The sequence below is a fragment of the Stegostoma tigrinum genome, chromosome 17 (assembly GCF_030684315.1).
Source record: "Stegostoma tigrinum isolate sSteTig4 chromosome 17, sSteTig4.hap1, whole genome shotgun sequence".
Classification (NCBI taxonomy): Eukaryota; Metazoa; Chordata; class Chondrichthyes; order Orectolobiformes; family Stegostomatidae; genus Stegostoma; species Stegostoma tigrinum.
Window position 1 is genome coordinate 45,311,314 of NC_081370.1, and position 16,062 is coordinate 45,327,375.

The 16,062-nt window shown below is 40.9% G+C and overlaps 1 protein-coding gene across 2 annotated transcripts in view; it reads left to right on the top strand.

The window, feature by feature from the left end:
• Positions 1–16,062, top strand: part of nat10 (N-acetyltransferase 10) — a 70,355-nt gene that overhangs the window by 25,824 nt on the left and 28,469 nt on the right. For both annotated transcript variants that reach the window (XM_048545833.1, XM_048545835.1), the window contains exons 8-18: positions 134–241; positions 2,095–2,228; positions 3,251–3,344; positions 3,574–3,672; positions 3,813–3,949; positions 7,155–7,279; positions 8,072–8,222; positions 9,213–9,309; positions 11,590–11,706; positions 12,524–12,625; positions 14,598–14,672. In XM_048545833.1, coding sequence (XP_048401790.1) covers positions 134–241; positions 2,095–2,228; positions 3,251–3,344; positions 3,574–3,672; positions 3,813–3,949; positions 7,155–7,279; positions 8,072–8,222; positions 9,213–9,309; positions 11,590–11,706; positions 12,524–12,625; positions 14,598–14,672 — 1,239 coding nt within the window. The remainder of the gene's footprint in view (positions 1–133; positions 242–2,094; positions 2,229–3,250; positions 3,345–3,573; positions 3,673–3,812; positions 3,950–7,154; positions 7,280–8,071; positions 8,223–9,212; positions 9,310–11,589; positions 11,707–12,523; positions 12,626–14,597; positions 14,673–16,062) is intronic.

Genomic DNA, 16,062 nt, shown 5'->3' on the forward strand with positions numbered 1-16,062 from the left:
ATTTCTAATGCTGATTTGTCAATTTCCCTCGTTACTTCCTCAGTTGTTTTGTCTGGAGAATTTTAATTGTGCCTTTAAATTTAACTTCTCGTTAGAAATCTTACCTGTCATGCGTTTGCCTAATTCTTTTCAGGATGAAAGGCTAATGCCTCAGGAGGTTGAACTGAAAGAACTTAAAGAATCTCTACATGATACACAACCAGTAGGAGTGCTTGTTGATTGCTGCAAAACACTCGATCAGGTAATACAAAAGACCCAAATAGGCCTGTCCATAGAAAAGTAGAGTATTTCTGATGGATACAAACTGTTACTTTTATGTTTGTATTTTATCCATTTTGAGACATGTTTTTAAAACTGTAGCACTGTTTTAGTAATGCATCACAGGGAATAATATTAGACTGTAAGCCTTGTTGAACTTGCTGTTGTTATTTAATACAATCATGGCTAATCATAAGCTTTAAGTCCACCTTTCTGCTTGCTCCCAATATTTCTTAATTCTTGGAGACATCAAAAATCTGCTTATTCCATTTTTTATATACTTCGAACTCTCTACAGTTAAGAATTCGAAAGATTAATGTCCCTTAAAGGGAAGTTGTTTCTTTTATCCAAGTTGTAAATATTTGCTCCCTTATCCAAGGACTGTGACTTCCTTGTGTTAGATTTCTTGACCTGCAGAATCAATCTATCAACATCTTTCTCATTAAATGCTTCTAGAAAATCCAAGTGTACTGCATCATGCTGATTCCCATCCCTCTATACCAGTAACAGCCTTTGTGGCACAGTGGTACTGTGGGCCAGGTTCAAGTTCCACTCATCCAGAGATGTGTAGTAACATCTCTGAACAGATTGATTTGAAAATATCTTTATCTATCTGGTTAGTTACATCATCAAATAACTCAAAACTATTGCTAAACTGATTTCCCTGTAGAACTGTGTTGACTTCTTCGAATTATTGCTTGTTGTGGGCTTTTAGCCCTCAATAACATGTTCTGTTTTCCCAACACCTGATGTGAGATTACCTAGCGTGTAGTTCACTCTTTCGTCTGTCCCCTTTCTGTGAAAAGTAGTGTAACATATGCCAACTTCCAGTCTGATGTGACTAGTTTTGAAACAACGGTATTTCGGAAAATCAAAGCTGGTGTATGTCTTACAATTCCTAGTTTCTACCCATACTGATGTCATTTTGTTATCATCTCAGGCTAGATCATTTCTCACTAATGTCCTGCGGCACCCTTTACTTTTGGGGCTACCCTTCCTCCCATGCCATCTGTTTGCTTTTCTGAAATATTGGTTTTCTCTCCTTGTGATTTTGTGATCACCTTTTTGAGGTGATTTGAACTGCATAGTTTGCAATCTGTAGAATCTGGTGAGCCTTTCTCCTTGGTTTGTTGTTTGCTCCTTGTTGAAATGTTGAAAATAGCACCAGCCTGTATGTTAAACTGCAAGCTGCCTCCATCAAGGTCAACAATGCAGTGAGTTAGTATAGAAGGGATGCACAACATCATGGGAGGGGGTCGTTTACCAGCTGATTTGTAAAAGCTTTATTACTTGTTTAATCATTATATCTTCGTAGGAGATAATTGTTGGTTTAAAAAGAAATCACTCCCAGTCCATTACAGTTATTGAAAGGATTTATTTAAATCTTGGCTTTCTTTCTCTGCAATGTTCTCCCATGCTCTGTTGAAATGGTTTTCTTGGCATTAAAGTACATTATGAATGATGTACATTTCAGAAATAATGAACCCATTCTTCAGTAACTTTAAAGTTGTCTGTCTACTTTGTAATAAATCTGAGCTGCTTTATTCATCATTTCTAGTATGCCTCCCTTGTCCATTTGATTGTACTGCGTCACATAATTTTAAATTGTCACAGCAGCGAGAAATGCCTTAAAGCAAAGCAAAATTCAGTGGATGCTGTAGCTTTGAACCAAAAACACAAATTGCAGGTGAGACTTAGCAGGTCTGGCAGCTTCAGAGGGAAGAAAGCAGAGTTAAAGTTTCAAGCCTGGTGACACTTCATCAGAACTTCTTGGTTGCCTCTGTATTGCTGTGCCAACTTTCGTCTGAACAAGTGAAATGGTTTTGCCCTTCTTAGGCTAAAGCAGTACTGAAGTTCATTGAAGCTATTTCGGAGAAGACACTCAGGAGCACGGTTACACTAACTGCTGCTAGAGGTCGTGGTAAATCTGCTGCACTGGGACTAGCTATAGCAGGAGCTGTGGCATTTGGGTAAGTGTTTGATTTGTATCTCTGTACATCCCTCCACCATTGTAATCAAGCCAAGGGAACAACCATGCGGGCATGCATGGCCGCAACCGCCCAGAGCACACCTAAAAATGAGGAGTTAACCAGATGAAACTAAGATAGTGCGACTTTCTTTCCAAATAGCAAAGGTGGTATGTGACAAACAGGCCGCAGTGATCTTAAAATCAAGTGATCAGATATGAACTCTGTAGCCCTGCTATGTCTGGTCATGAAACTAACTAAACAAGTAATTGGGAATATAAGCTTCACAAATATCTCCCATTATCTTGCCACATATCTCAAGTGAAACTTGACAGTTACTATTTTTGTAACTTTCCAACTGTTAATTCATACTCTTCTGTGATATTTCTGGATCCTGGAGACCATTTGGAATCTTGAGGGTTGAATGTCATTACTGCTGTTTCCAATATACGTGAAACCTGTGTACTGTACATTTCATTACTGTTTTAAAATGTTGTGCTCTAACGCTACTTAAATATTCTAAGATAAAGACTTACAAAATATACAGCAAACTTCTTATTAAGTGGCACCTATGGGACCTGAAGTGTACCAATGATCCAGATAATCAACAGCTAATGCACAACCGCAGTAAACCCTGACCAAGCAAACCTTGAAGACGTCCACATCCCTCAAAAAATCTATGTAAAAAACATCACCACACCTCCTAAAATCAATGTAAAAACACATAATAAGAAATAGAAATGTAATGCAGGGCGTATACACATCATTGTTATACTTTACATGCAGCATAAATACTCGGACACCACGATAGATCGTGGTCTTTGAGGTGTTATCATTTTTGCTGGTTTGTCAAGAGTGCAGATTGGTAAGGTGCCAGTTAAAGCAAAGTTTGATGTACTTGCGGGCGGGGTGGGGGCAGCGCGGTGGGGGGAGAATGCCAAAGTACTTTTAACTTGAAATTTTTGAGATTAGTTCTGTCTGTTGGAAATGAATATGACTCATGAATGTTTTTGCTATCCTTGCAGGTATTCCAACATTTTTGTCACCTCTCCAAGTCCGGACAACTTAAACACTCTATTTGAATTTGTTTTTAAAGGCTTTGATGCATTACAGTATCAGGTAAGAAAGTGAACCTATCTGAAAAATTAACCGTTCCTTTCCCCTTAAGCAGCTAATAGTGTTCATGGACAATATAATACTTGGGTGATATTTGAAAATATGTCCTGTGTCCTTTCCATGAAGTGCATCTGAATGGCTCCTAGCAGTTGTCATGAGTGACGAGCCTTTACCATGTTTAAAAGAAGTCTCTCTCTCTTTCTTTCTTTCTTTCTTTCTTTCTTTCTTTCAGGAGCATTTAGACTATGAAATAGTTCAGTCCCTAAATCCAGAATTCAACAAAGCTGTGGTTCGAGTAAATATCTATAAGGAGCACAGGCAAACTATCCAGGTAAAATGGTACTTCACAAACGTCACCATTTATTGTGCTGTAAAAATAACTGGGCAATGAGCATCTGTGTAGTTCTGTTTGTTACAGTGAATATGTTGAGTGAAATCATATCACCACATAATTCTCTTCTCCCTTGTCAGTACATCCACCCCGCAGATGCAGTTAAATTGGGCCAGGCTGAGCTGGTGGTAATTGATGAGGCAGCTGCCATCCCTCTCCCGTTGGTGAAGAAGCTTCTGGGCCCCTACCTTGTCTTCATGGCCTCCACCATTAATGGGTATGTAGTTACAATTTAGACTGAAGCGAAATGGAAGCTGGAGGAACGGCTGATCATTTGATTGTGTGTTTTATAGCCTTGAGGATGCACAGTTGAATACAACAATCTTAAACCTCAACTTCTATCTTGTTTCTGATTTCCATTTAATTGTTCTGCTACCACTCCCTTTGGCTACGGACCATGTCACCTTCAGCCATTTCACTTTGCCTGCCCCTCAGACTTTCACAGACCTACCCTTTTGTTCTTTGTTCTATTCCATCGTCCATATTTGGAGGAGAAGGGTATCGCTAGGGCTGGAAATGAGGGCCTGATGTTGGAATATCTGTCATCTTCATGTAGTTATGATGTTTCATAGGTGGTAACCTCTGACTTGAGAGTAGAGGAGTGGAATTGTGGGGAATCCTCCTGGTGATGCTGATCCCCTGAGGCTAATAATTGGGCTCGTAATCTGTGGTTCACAAAGAAGTAAAGCAAATCAGGGCAGGAGTTATACTCTTAATGGGTTGCCAATCAAGGAGAACTTGGGGTGCATTTTGATCGTTCCTTGCAAGTAGAGTTGCAGGTAGACAGGGTAGCGAAGAAGGCATATGTTACACTTGCCTTTATTCGTCAGTGCATTGACAATAGGAGTTGGGGTGTCAAGTTGCGGCTGTACAGGATATCAGTTAGGCCACTTCAGAATACTGCATTCAATTCTGGTCTCCCCGTTGTAGGAAAGATGTTGTTAAACTTGAAAAAGTGCAAAAAAGATTTACAAGGTTGTTGCTGTGGTTGGAGGATTTGAGCTATGGGGAGAGGCTAAGTAGGCTGGAGCATTTTTCCCAGGAGTATCGGAGGCTGAGGGTTGACCTTATCCAAGTTTATAAAATCATGAGGGGCATAGATAGGGTAAATAGAGAAATCTTTTCCCTGGGGTAGGGAAGCCCAAAACTATAGGGTAAAGGTTTAAGGTGAGAGGAGAAATATTTAAAAGGGACTTGAGGTGCAACTTCCTCTCACAGTGTGTGTGTAAGGAATGAGCTACCAGAGGCAGTGGTGGAGGCTGGTACAGTCACAGCATTTAAAAGTCCTCTGGGCAGGTACATGAATAGCAAGGGCTTAAATGGACATGGGCCAAACGCTGGCAAATGGGGCTAGATCATAGATCATTGAATTCCTACAGTGTGGAAACAGGCCTTTTGGCCCAACAAGTCCATACTGATTCTCAGAACATGCCACTCAGACCCATCCCCCTATAACCCACCTAATTTACACATCCCTGAACACTACGGGCAATTTAGCATAGCCATCCACCTAGCCTGCACATCTTTGGACTGTGGGAGGAAACTGGAGCTCCCGGAGGAAACCCATGCAGACACGTGGAGAATGTGCAGACGCCACACAGACAGTTGCCTGAGGGTGGAATTGAACCTGGGTCCCTGGTGCTGTGAGGCAGCACTGCTAACCACTGAGCCACCGTGCCACCCCTGATTAATTTAGGATATCCGGTTAGCAAGGACACGTTGGACCAATGGGTCTGTTTCTGTGCTGTACAGCTCTGACTCTGAGTCCTCCCTACTGATGACACCCCCAAACCCTGGCTTCACTTCTTCCAGGCTTTGCCAGATGTGATTTATATGCCTCAGAGGGCATTGTGGCACTGCTGAGCTGTTGGCCCTTCGATTGACTGGCAGCTGTCTGGGCCGGGACTCCTGCCAGAAACAAATTTATTTTCCTTAAGGCTACGAAGTCAATCTTTCCACGAAGACAAAGTTAGGCAGGTTTTTGATCAACAGTCCTGCCAGAGTTTATGGCAGGACAATGGATTTAAAGTCCACAAGTAGACCAGCCTTGATCTTATTCAACAGCAGAGTGGCCTTAAATAACCTCTTCGCATTTCATAAGGTTTTGTGATTTTAAAAAGCTGAAGCAGGGTTGTCTTGTTTTTCAGCCTGTCACCAGGGTCTGGTCTCGGAGTTTAGCAGTATTTGTGTTATGAAATCGCTGAATTGTTGTGAAGTTGAAGGTGGTCATTTGGTCCATTATGCATGCACTGGCTGTCCGAAGAGTATGATGCCATAATGCCATTCTCCTGCCTTTTCTGTTTACTTTAATCAAATAACCATCTGTTTCCCTCTTCAGTGTCTCAATTGACTGTGCAACCAGCACACTTCCAGGGAATGCACTTCTGACCTAAACCACTTGTGTGACAAAGTATTTGACAGGACATTTGCTCTGTTTGCAAATGATTTTAAATCTTTTCCCACCTATTACCAATCCTGTTACAAGCATAAACGGTTTTTCTTCCTGTCTACTTTGTCTAGACCTCACATGATTTTGAAAACTTCTATCTCATTTCGTCACAGCCTTATTCTCTGTAGGCAGCAGAGTGCCCTCTCAAATCTTTTCCCACAACCAGAATTTCATTTTTGCAAAGCCTTTCTCCACACTGCCTCATGTATTCCTTCCTATAGTGTGGTGCCCAGAACTGTACATGACATTCCTGCTGAGACCTAACTAGCGTTATTATCAGTGTAACCTCTTTGCTCCTCTACTCTGTGGCAGTAAACTCCAGGATACTGTATGCATTATTAATCATTCTCTCCACCTGTCCTGTTACCTTTAGTGATTTATTTTTGTGCACACGTGCACTCAGGTCTATTTAATCCCTCGTTGCCTGAAGAATTGAACCCCTGATTTTCTCTTGTCTGCCCATGTCTTTACCACTAACATGCAATACCTCACACTTCTCTGCACAGAACTCCATGTGTCACCTACCTACCTACTCCACTAACTTGCCCTTGTCTTTTTGAAGTTTGACACTTCAAAGCTCTTAACTTACAATGCTTGCAAATTTCATAACATTCAGAAACTTGGAAATTGATCCCTGCACACCAAGGCCCAGATCATTGATATGTTTCCAGAAAAACAAGGGTCCCAATATTGACCTTCGGGGAACTCCAGTATAAATCATCTTCCCAGTCCACAAAAATGACTACTGTTCTCTTTGTATCCTATTGCTTGACCAATGTTGTAATCACTGAAGATTGAAAGCAAATTACTAGGAAGTCCTGGTTTAGTTTGCCTTGTTAGTTTCTTAAAAACCTAGAATTTCAAAATCTATTGCAAGGCTGAGGGGTTCATAATAAATGCTAATAAGATTCTTCATTTCATCTTAGTGTATTATTGAACTATGTTACCCTGGATTTCAAATTCTCTGTTTCAGGTATGAAGGGACAGGCCGTTCACTCTCTTTAAAACTGATCCAGCAGTTGCGCCAACAAAATGATCAGAGCCAAATCAATATGACTGCAGAGAATAAGGGCACTTCCACTGCCAAACTCAGCACAGGTATTGAAGCTGCCTTTGTCTGTTTTCTAGCTCTTCGTTGTTTCATCCAGCATTAATTTTCATTAATAAAAAGAACTAATCATTGGGTCATTGCAGTCCCTTGCATGAATTGCCTAATTTGTTATTTTTCTGAATTTGTTTGTGTCTCAACCCTGATGGGAAGAGTATGCTGGGAATAAAACACAATTATTCCTCAAGTCATCACTAATGTAGCAATGACCTTATTGAAATGTCTAAGGTTTGTAACGGGCTTGACAGGGTAGATATGGAAAGGTTGTTTCCCCTTGTGGGAGACTCTAGGACCAGCGATTATAATCTGAGTAAAGGTATACCCATTTCAGACAGAGGTGAAGAGGATAATTTTCTCAGGAGGTAGTAGATCTGTTGAATTCTTTGCCTTAGAGGGCTGTTGTGTTGTTAATATTCAAAGGTGAGATAGATCGGTAGACTTTTAATCAGTAAGGGAATTGAGGATTATATGGGGATAAGGCAGGAAAGTGGAGTTCTGTGATGATCTGATTGAATGGTGGAGCAAACATGATAGACCGAATGGCCCTGTTTCTCCGAAGTCTTATTGCTTTATAAAGTAGTGATGGCAAATTTTGCATTTGGTGCATTCTTGAGCAAAGTTGCAATGTCATTGATGATAGATTAAATTACAGCAACCTTGGAATTACTGGTTTGCCTAAGTTTCCTGCATGAGATCTGACAGAAGCTATACTACATGAAGCATATGTTTCCAGTAATATGAGATAGCCACATGTTAACTAATCTTTCTTTATTTGTTTACAGTACGGTCCCTGCATGAAGTTTCTTTGCATGAGGCAATTCGATATTCTCCTGGAGATCCAGTGGAGAAGTGGCTGAATGATCTGCTGTGCTTAGACTGTCTGAACATTGTTCGAATCATGTCGGGCTGTCCACTCCCAGAGTCGTGTGATCTGTATCCACCAGCCAGTCAATGTTTGAACAGTTAAAAGTACCAAATAATTTTGTTATTTAAACAGAATGGTAATCTCTAGAATTAATTTTCAAATTTCTCTGGAGTTCATTTAAATGCATCTGCCACACTTATGTCACAGCTATCGCATGAGCTAAGTTTCCTGTTCGTCCAAGAGATAATACTTATTAGGTTTTGACTTTGAGTCTTCATGGATATTCCAGTGGAGGAGCATGAAAATTGTGTTTGTGTGTGGTGATGACCTACAAATAAATATCTTAGCCCTCGGCTATTTTTGCATCTGGTGGAGATACGCCACCTAAAATTATTATATTTAAATTTAATAAAGATAATTATTAATAATAATTTTTTTTTTAATTCATCCATGAGATGTGGGTGTCATTGGCTGGGCAAGTCTTTATTGCCCATCTCTAGTTGCTCTTCAGAAGATACAATTTCTCTTTAAAGAATAGCTATGTTTTATAAGGGAAGTTTACGAAAAACCTCCACTCATAATATGGCATTATCTTGAGGATTGCTGATATTTTGTCATCAGTTCTGAATACACTAGCGATCTTGAAAATAGGCATGCTGTATTGTGGGCTGTTTTGCTTCACTTCGATACAGAACTTGGAGTGGCACACAAGCTGCGTACAAATTTGAGTCAATATTCTTGATCGTTTTTAAATCTTGAAGCTACCAATGCTAGCATCACTTAAACTTCACTTTGAAGACTTCTTCCTGCTTGAGGTGAAAGTCTTCAGTGTTTTTTAAAGTTTTCACATGCTTTAAGTTCAAATAGGATAAAGCAGTGTGCGCTGTGAATTGATTTGTTCTACTTTGTGGGTTGGATCTCTTAGGCTTTTTTGGATAAAATTACTGTAGTTTCAATACCTGTAAGTGAATCCATGGCCAATCACTGGGATAACTTGGAACTTATACTAAAGTTGAGATTTGGAAGTTTACTGTTTCTTACCTTAACTGCTGAAACAGCTACTACGTGAATAGGGACACATTGTTCTGTTACCATAAAGCATCTGAGGCCTTTCTGCACAGATTGATGTCTCTCTATGTGGCATCCCATTACAAGGTGAGGCTTTGTGTTACAACCTACAGTTCTAACTTGTTAGGTTTTAATAATGCTTCCGTTTGCTTCAAGGAAATGCATGTTTAAGTGTAATTGCTGAAGCTGTTAGCCTTTTGTAACAGAGCTAATGGGAACTGCAGATGCTGGAGAATCCGAGATAATAAAATGTGAGGCTGAATGAATACAGCAGGCCAAGCAGTATCTCGGGAGCACAAAAGCTGACGTTTCGGGCCTAGACCCTTCATCAGAGAAGGGGGATGGGGTGAGGGTTCTGGAATAAATAGGGAGAGAGGGGGAGGCGGACCGAAGATGGAGAGAAAAGAAGATAGGTGGAGAGGAGAGTATAGGTGGGGAGGTAGGGAGGGGATAGGTCAGTCCAGGGAAGACGGACAGGTCAAGGAGGTGGGATGAGGTTAGTAGGTAGATGGGGGTGTGGCTTGGGGTGGGAGGAAGGGATGGGTGAGAGGAAGAACAGGTTAGGGAGGCAGAGACAGGTTGGACTGGTTTTGGGATGCAGTGGGTGGAGGGGAAGAGCTGGGCTGGTTGTGTGGTGCAGTGGGGGGAGGGGACGAACTGGGCTGGTTTAGGGTTGCGGCTGGGGAAGGGGAGATTTTGAAACTGGTGAAGTCCACATTGATACCATTAGGCTGCCGGGTTCCCAGGCGGAATATGAGTTGCTGTTCGTGCAACCTTCGGGTGGCATCATTGTGGCAGTGCAGGAGGCCCATGATGGACAGGTCATCTAAAGAATGGGAGGGGGAGTTGAAATAGGTCGTGACATCAATAAGACATTCCACTCCCGCACATCCCAGATGTCCAAGTTCTTCAAGGACCGCAACTTTCCCCCCACAGTGATTGACAACGCCCTTGACCGCGTCTCCCGTATTTCCCGCAACACGTCCCACACACCCCGCCCCCGCCACAACCGCCCCAAGAGGATCTCCCTCGTTCTCACACACCACGCCACCAACCTCCGGATACAACGCATCATCCTCCGACACTTCCGCCATCTACAATCTGACCCCACCACCCAAGACATTTTTCCATCCCCACCCCTGTCTGCTTTCCGGAGAGACCGCTCTCTCCGTGACTCCCTTGTTCGCTCCACACTGCCCTCCAACCCCACCACACCCGGCACCTTCCCCTGCAACCACAGGAAATGCTACACTTGCCCCCACACCTCCTCCCTCACCCCTATCCCAGGCCCCAAGATGACATTCCACATTAAGCAGAGGTTCACCTGCACATCTGCCAATCTGGTATACTGCATCCACTGTACCCGGTGTGGCATCCTCTACATTGGGGAAACCAAGCGGAGGCTTGGAGACCGCTTTGCAGAACACCTCCGCTCAGTTCGCAACAAACAACTGCACCTCCCAGTCGCAAACCATTTCCACTCCCCCTCCCATTCTTTAGATGACATGTCCATCATGGGCCTCCTGCAGTGCCACAATGATGCCACCCGAAGGTTGCACGAACAGCAGCTCATATTCCGCCTGGGAACCCTGCAGCCTAATGGTATCAATGTGGACTTCACCAGTTTCAAAATCTCCCCTTCCCCCACTGCATCCCTAAACCAGCCCAGTTCGTCTCGTCCCCTCCCCCCACTGCACCGCACAACCAGCCCAGCTCTTCCCCTCCCCCCACTGCATCCCAAAACCAGTCCAACCTGTCTCTGCCTCCCTAACCTGTTCCTCGTCTCACCCATCCATTCCTCCCACCCCAAGCCGCACCCCCATCTACCTACTAACCTCATCCCACCTCCTTGACCTGTCCGTCTTCCCTGGACTGACCTATCCCCTCCCTACCTCCCCACCTAAACACTCTCCACCTATCTTCTTTTCTCTCCATCTTCGGTCCACCTCCCCCTCTCTCCCTATTTATTCCAGAACCCTCACCCCATCCCCCTCTCTGATGAAGGGTCTAGGCCTGAAACGTCAGCTTTTGTGCTCCTGAGATGCTGCTTGGCCTGCTGTGTTCATCCAGCCTCACATTTTATCAGCTTTTTGCAACACTTTTGTTTTTTCTTTTGTTATTCTAATTGGTTAGAATATTTATCACAAAAGTAAGCATTGTTTAGAAAAATATCCTAAAAGCTTAAGTGTGTACTTTGAGTCATAAATGTTGTGTCCAGGCTAAATGATTACTGAACAATGTGTATGCTGTGAAAACAATTACCAAAGGTTTTACTACATTTAAGGCACCTTTTAACTGTTTACTGCATGTACATCAATGGACTCACAAGGTATTAAGCGTTATTTTTATGAAATTAAATCTTCACAGAATAGCCCTAATGACCTTCAGTTACTTTCTGATGCTCCCGCTCATCATCTTTTCTGCCTCTTGCCCCCTGTGCAACCTACTCAGAATTCACTGCCAGAAGTACTTGCTGTCATTCAGGTAAGTGAGATGAGAGCTGCTGAATAACATACGTACAGATTAAGTGTATCCAACTAAATGCTGCAGGGCCAAATTTGCATTCAGTTTCAGTCTTTTGTATAATTTTAGATATTTGATAGGGTGAAAACATCATATGATGTTGGAACGCATGTATACAATTTTTAATCTGTGATTTTTGCTGAGATTAGAGTTGCATGCAGACATGAAGCATTTGTATAACAAATGCAATTTGATCTCAGTCATTCCTTTTCACTCAAAAGGAGATAGCATCACAGAAGTTAGCAGTTTATTTTTTACAGGATGTTAAAGGTTTCTAAATGAAATTAGCTTGTGGCACTTCTGCTAATTTCTCAGTTCAGTAGTCAAGAGGAGAATATACCATTCAGGGTTTCTGGTGAAGTTGTGGCAAAAGCTTAAAGGGATGTGGTTACTTCATTTATACCCTTATAGATACAACTTTTATGTATGATCAAGAGATGTTACAGATGGAATTTTTTTATAAAAATTAATTTGGATGTGAAACATGAAAAGGTGGATAGTTGAAGCATTGTTTTTGGCCTGCTGCAGATATTGGCAGCCTGACTCAACTGTTTGGTTATCTGTCTGATATGTCATCACTCGTTGACCAAATAAAATATGAATACCCATGATTTTGGCTTTTGAAGCATTAAAGAAAGTGTGCCATCCAGTTATGTTCCAGTTAACTGCTGTGAAGCACTTCAAAGAGCAGTGCATGTTGTAATTTTAGAAATGCTTTAAAACCCACCTTTTAAAGATCCTTCTGAAGAGCTAATTCAAGCCATTTTGTCTTTGTCAGGTGGCCCTTGAAGGAGAGATCTCACGTCAATCTGTTATGAACAGCCTCTCTCGTGGGAAGAAAGCATTTGGAGATCTAATTCCATGGATTGTGTCAGAGCAGGTAGGATTATCGATATAAGAGATAACAAGGTGTAGAGCTGGATGAACATAGCAAGCTGAGCAGGAAGGCTGACGTTTTGGGCCTAGACCCTCCTTCAGAAATGGCTATGTTTTAACTCTGATCCTTGTCTGTTCCATTTGACAGACTGAAGAAAACTTAATGTGAACATTTCATACTTCTGCATAATGGCTCACTGTTTTCAGGAAAGTCAGGATATCAAGAACTTGAGAATTTTAGATAGAAGCAGAAGTATGCTGTTTGGCCCCTCAAGCCTGTTCTGCCAGTCAGGATGAAACTCATCTTCGAATTCTGCTACACCTTCCTGCCCTCTGTCTATCTTGCTTGATTCTTTTATTAACCAAAGATCTGTCAGTATCTTGAACATGAACACATGAAACTGATAGAGAATTCCAAACTGGCCACTCTTTGGGGGGGAAAAAAATTTCTCCTCATCCCAGACTTTAAAAAGAAAACCTTAATCAGGGATAGACCCGGAGTTCCAGACACCAGAGTCAAGGGCACTGTCATTCCAACTTCTGCTGTGTAAAATCCTTAAGCCTTGTATATGTTTCACTGAGATCACTACTTCTGAACTAAACACAGTGTAGACCTAGTCTAATCAATCACTCGTAACATAGTCCTTCACCCCCGGAATACGTCTCATGAGCCACGTGGCCGCTAATTAACAGCAAGTGCCGTCCTTTCTTCCTTTGAGGGCAAAACTATGTACGTTACTCCAGATATATTTTCACCAACACCATTTAATTTCATTAAGAGCCACCACAGTTACCTTACACCCTCTTGTACTAACAGGTAATGAATTTGCCATTCTGCTTTCAACCTTGAGTTTCTTTACATTTCGTGCATACATTGTACCCTAGTGTTTTTGTACAAGGATGCACATTTTTTCTAACTTAGGTATGATTACTGATGAGGTTGCCAAATTTATTTCTTGGCCTGGCTGTGAATCAGACCTTTTTTTGTTTAAAATAGACATAGTTTGAGATCCCTGTTACTTTCTAAGAGTTAAATCACAAGCTTCCACAGTTTTGATTATCAAACAAACTAAACTTTACAACATTAGAACAGTAACACATATTTCCAACTAATACTCAGGAATACAGTGAGGTCAATATAAATTAATAGAATGTAATTGCGCAGCTCACACAATGTGTTATCAAATAGGAAATGTGATCAAACCATATCTCACTGATCTCCCAGCAGCCCACCCACTTCATCCACTTAAAATTTTCATTTGTTGTGACATGGATTATTTTATCCTGTACTTCTCAGAAACTCCCCTTTCAATTTGCTTTGCATTTAAACACAAGGGAGTCCCCAATCAATACCAATCCCAGCAATATAATTAACATGCAATTATGTGCAATTAGCACAGATTCCTTTGAATTCTAATATTTGCCAGGGCTTCACCTTTTTTAAAATATCTGCTTTGCCCCCCAGTGGAAAACTCTTCATTTTTTCATGGTAGATTCATCTGTTCTGTTCTTTCCGACTCATTTAACCTATTTGAACTGCTTTGCAACTTTCTTGCATTGACTGTTATTTCTCCTCTTACTTTTGTATTGTAAGCAAACCTGGACATATTACACAGCTCCTCATTAATAAATTGGTTAAAATTTTAGCTAATGATCCAGCACTGATCCCTCCACCATCTTCAGTGTTTACAAGTATGTTGTTGTGGAGGTTATCCCAGTCAAGCTCGTCCTGATTTTGTTCTACATCGATAAACATTAACTTTGACCTTGATACAGCAGTTGGGGAGGGGGATAGACATTTTACTGTGGCAACACATTGTCTTCGCCTGTTAATTTATTGTGGAACTTGTACTATCTATTTGTAAATGTGGCTGAGCTGTACAAAATGGAAGTAATTTTAACTTTAGTTAACTGATTCAGCTTCTCGGTTGATCTGTCAGTTGTTGTAGTTGACTGATTACTTTCCTAAAATCTAGTTTCAGGATCCTGACTTTGGAAGCTTGTCCGGAGGACGCATTGTCCGAATTGCAGTCCACCCAGATTACCAAGGGGTAAAACAAACTGTCTTTATCCTTTAGTGGAAGAATGTTGAAATATTGATTTGTTTAGTCATGCGCTATATAGTTGTGCACTACTCTCAAATTTGTGCTATTTAATAACTTATTAGAGGTGCTAATTGAATAGTGTTGATATGAATGATACATTTACTTTTGAAAGGCAAGTTTGCTTTTCTCCTGAAATGTTGATGCCTGGAGATTGAGTTAGGGTTTTTTTGCTTTTGGCTGGATGGGGTTAATCACATCGTCAGAAACATGATTGAACATCATAATGACTTATACATACTATCAACTGTCAGGTCTGCTTAAATACAACCCTTCTAAACACAACAGAGCTGCAGAATGGCAATTTGTGTCACAAGCTCGACTTGTTAAGAGTCTGTAATGTGAGCATGAATTGTGGCCCAAATCATATTCTTGCAATCAGACGAGAATACCATGTTATGCTGCAAGAGTATCTCTCTGTATTGTGGAATGTGCTGAAAACAGCCTCTATTTCTCTGCCTTGAATTTATTCCACCAATGTGCTTTTGGCACCTCTCAGGCCACTTGTCTTTCTTGCAACGCACTTGCAGTATCTCTTTCAAATTCATGTACTATGCTCACAGAGCAGCAGTACACTTGTCTGTGTAATTCATATCATGTAATTTAATGATATTTATTAACAAATGTGTGTGTTACCATCAAATTGCATAGATTTTGAAATCCAAATGCTTTCTGCAACCTTGAATAGTTTTCTGTTGCTAAGTCGAAATTTGTCCCAGTCTTTTTATAGAGATCAGGGTGAGTGGCCAGATTTGCAGTCGGAATGACAAACAAATTGCTGAGAATTTCTGGTGTTTGCACATGTGCATTTGAACACAAAAATACAGGATAATTAGTGATTCAATATTTTTTCACAGGATGCACTTTTGAAGGTCTCTGAAGAGTGCTGTCAATTGTTTCAATAGCGAGACTTTGATCTAACATGTAGTCTTTGTTAAGTTTTAAAACACTTGGAAAAAGTTGAGCTTTATTGAAATGTACTTGAGTTTTTGATGAATTATAGTTATGATTACTGTTGAAAATCCTTTACAGATGTTGAAAAGAAATTTAATTCATGTTTGTGCAATGTCTGGTTTATCCATATTTTTCAAAAAGTGGTTTCATGAAAATTAATTTCAACTTCAAAAATTATTGTATAAGTAATGCTTTTTAAAAAGAAAAATTGGCATTTCAATATCTTTTTTAATTCTGCACAGATTTCCTAATCATTTATTTCATTGTTTGTATAAGAAAAAAAAATAGTGATTGTGGTTTTTACTTGTTCTGACTGTGAGAATATTTCATTGTGATTGGCTATTCACTCTGACATTCTTTGTTGAACACTTGGAGATTCCGTTGC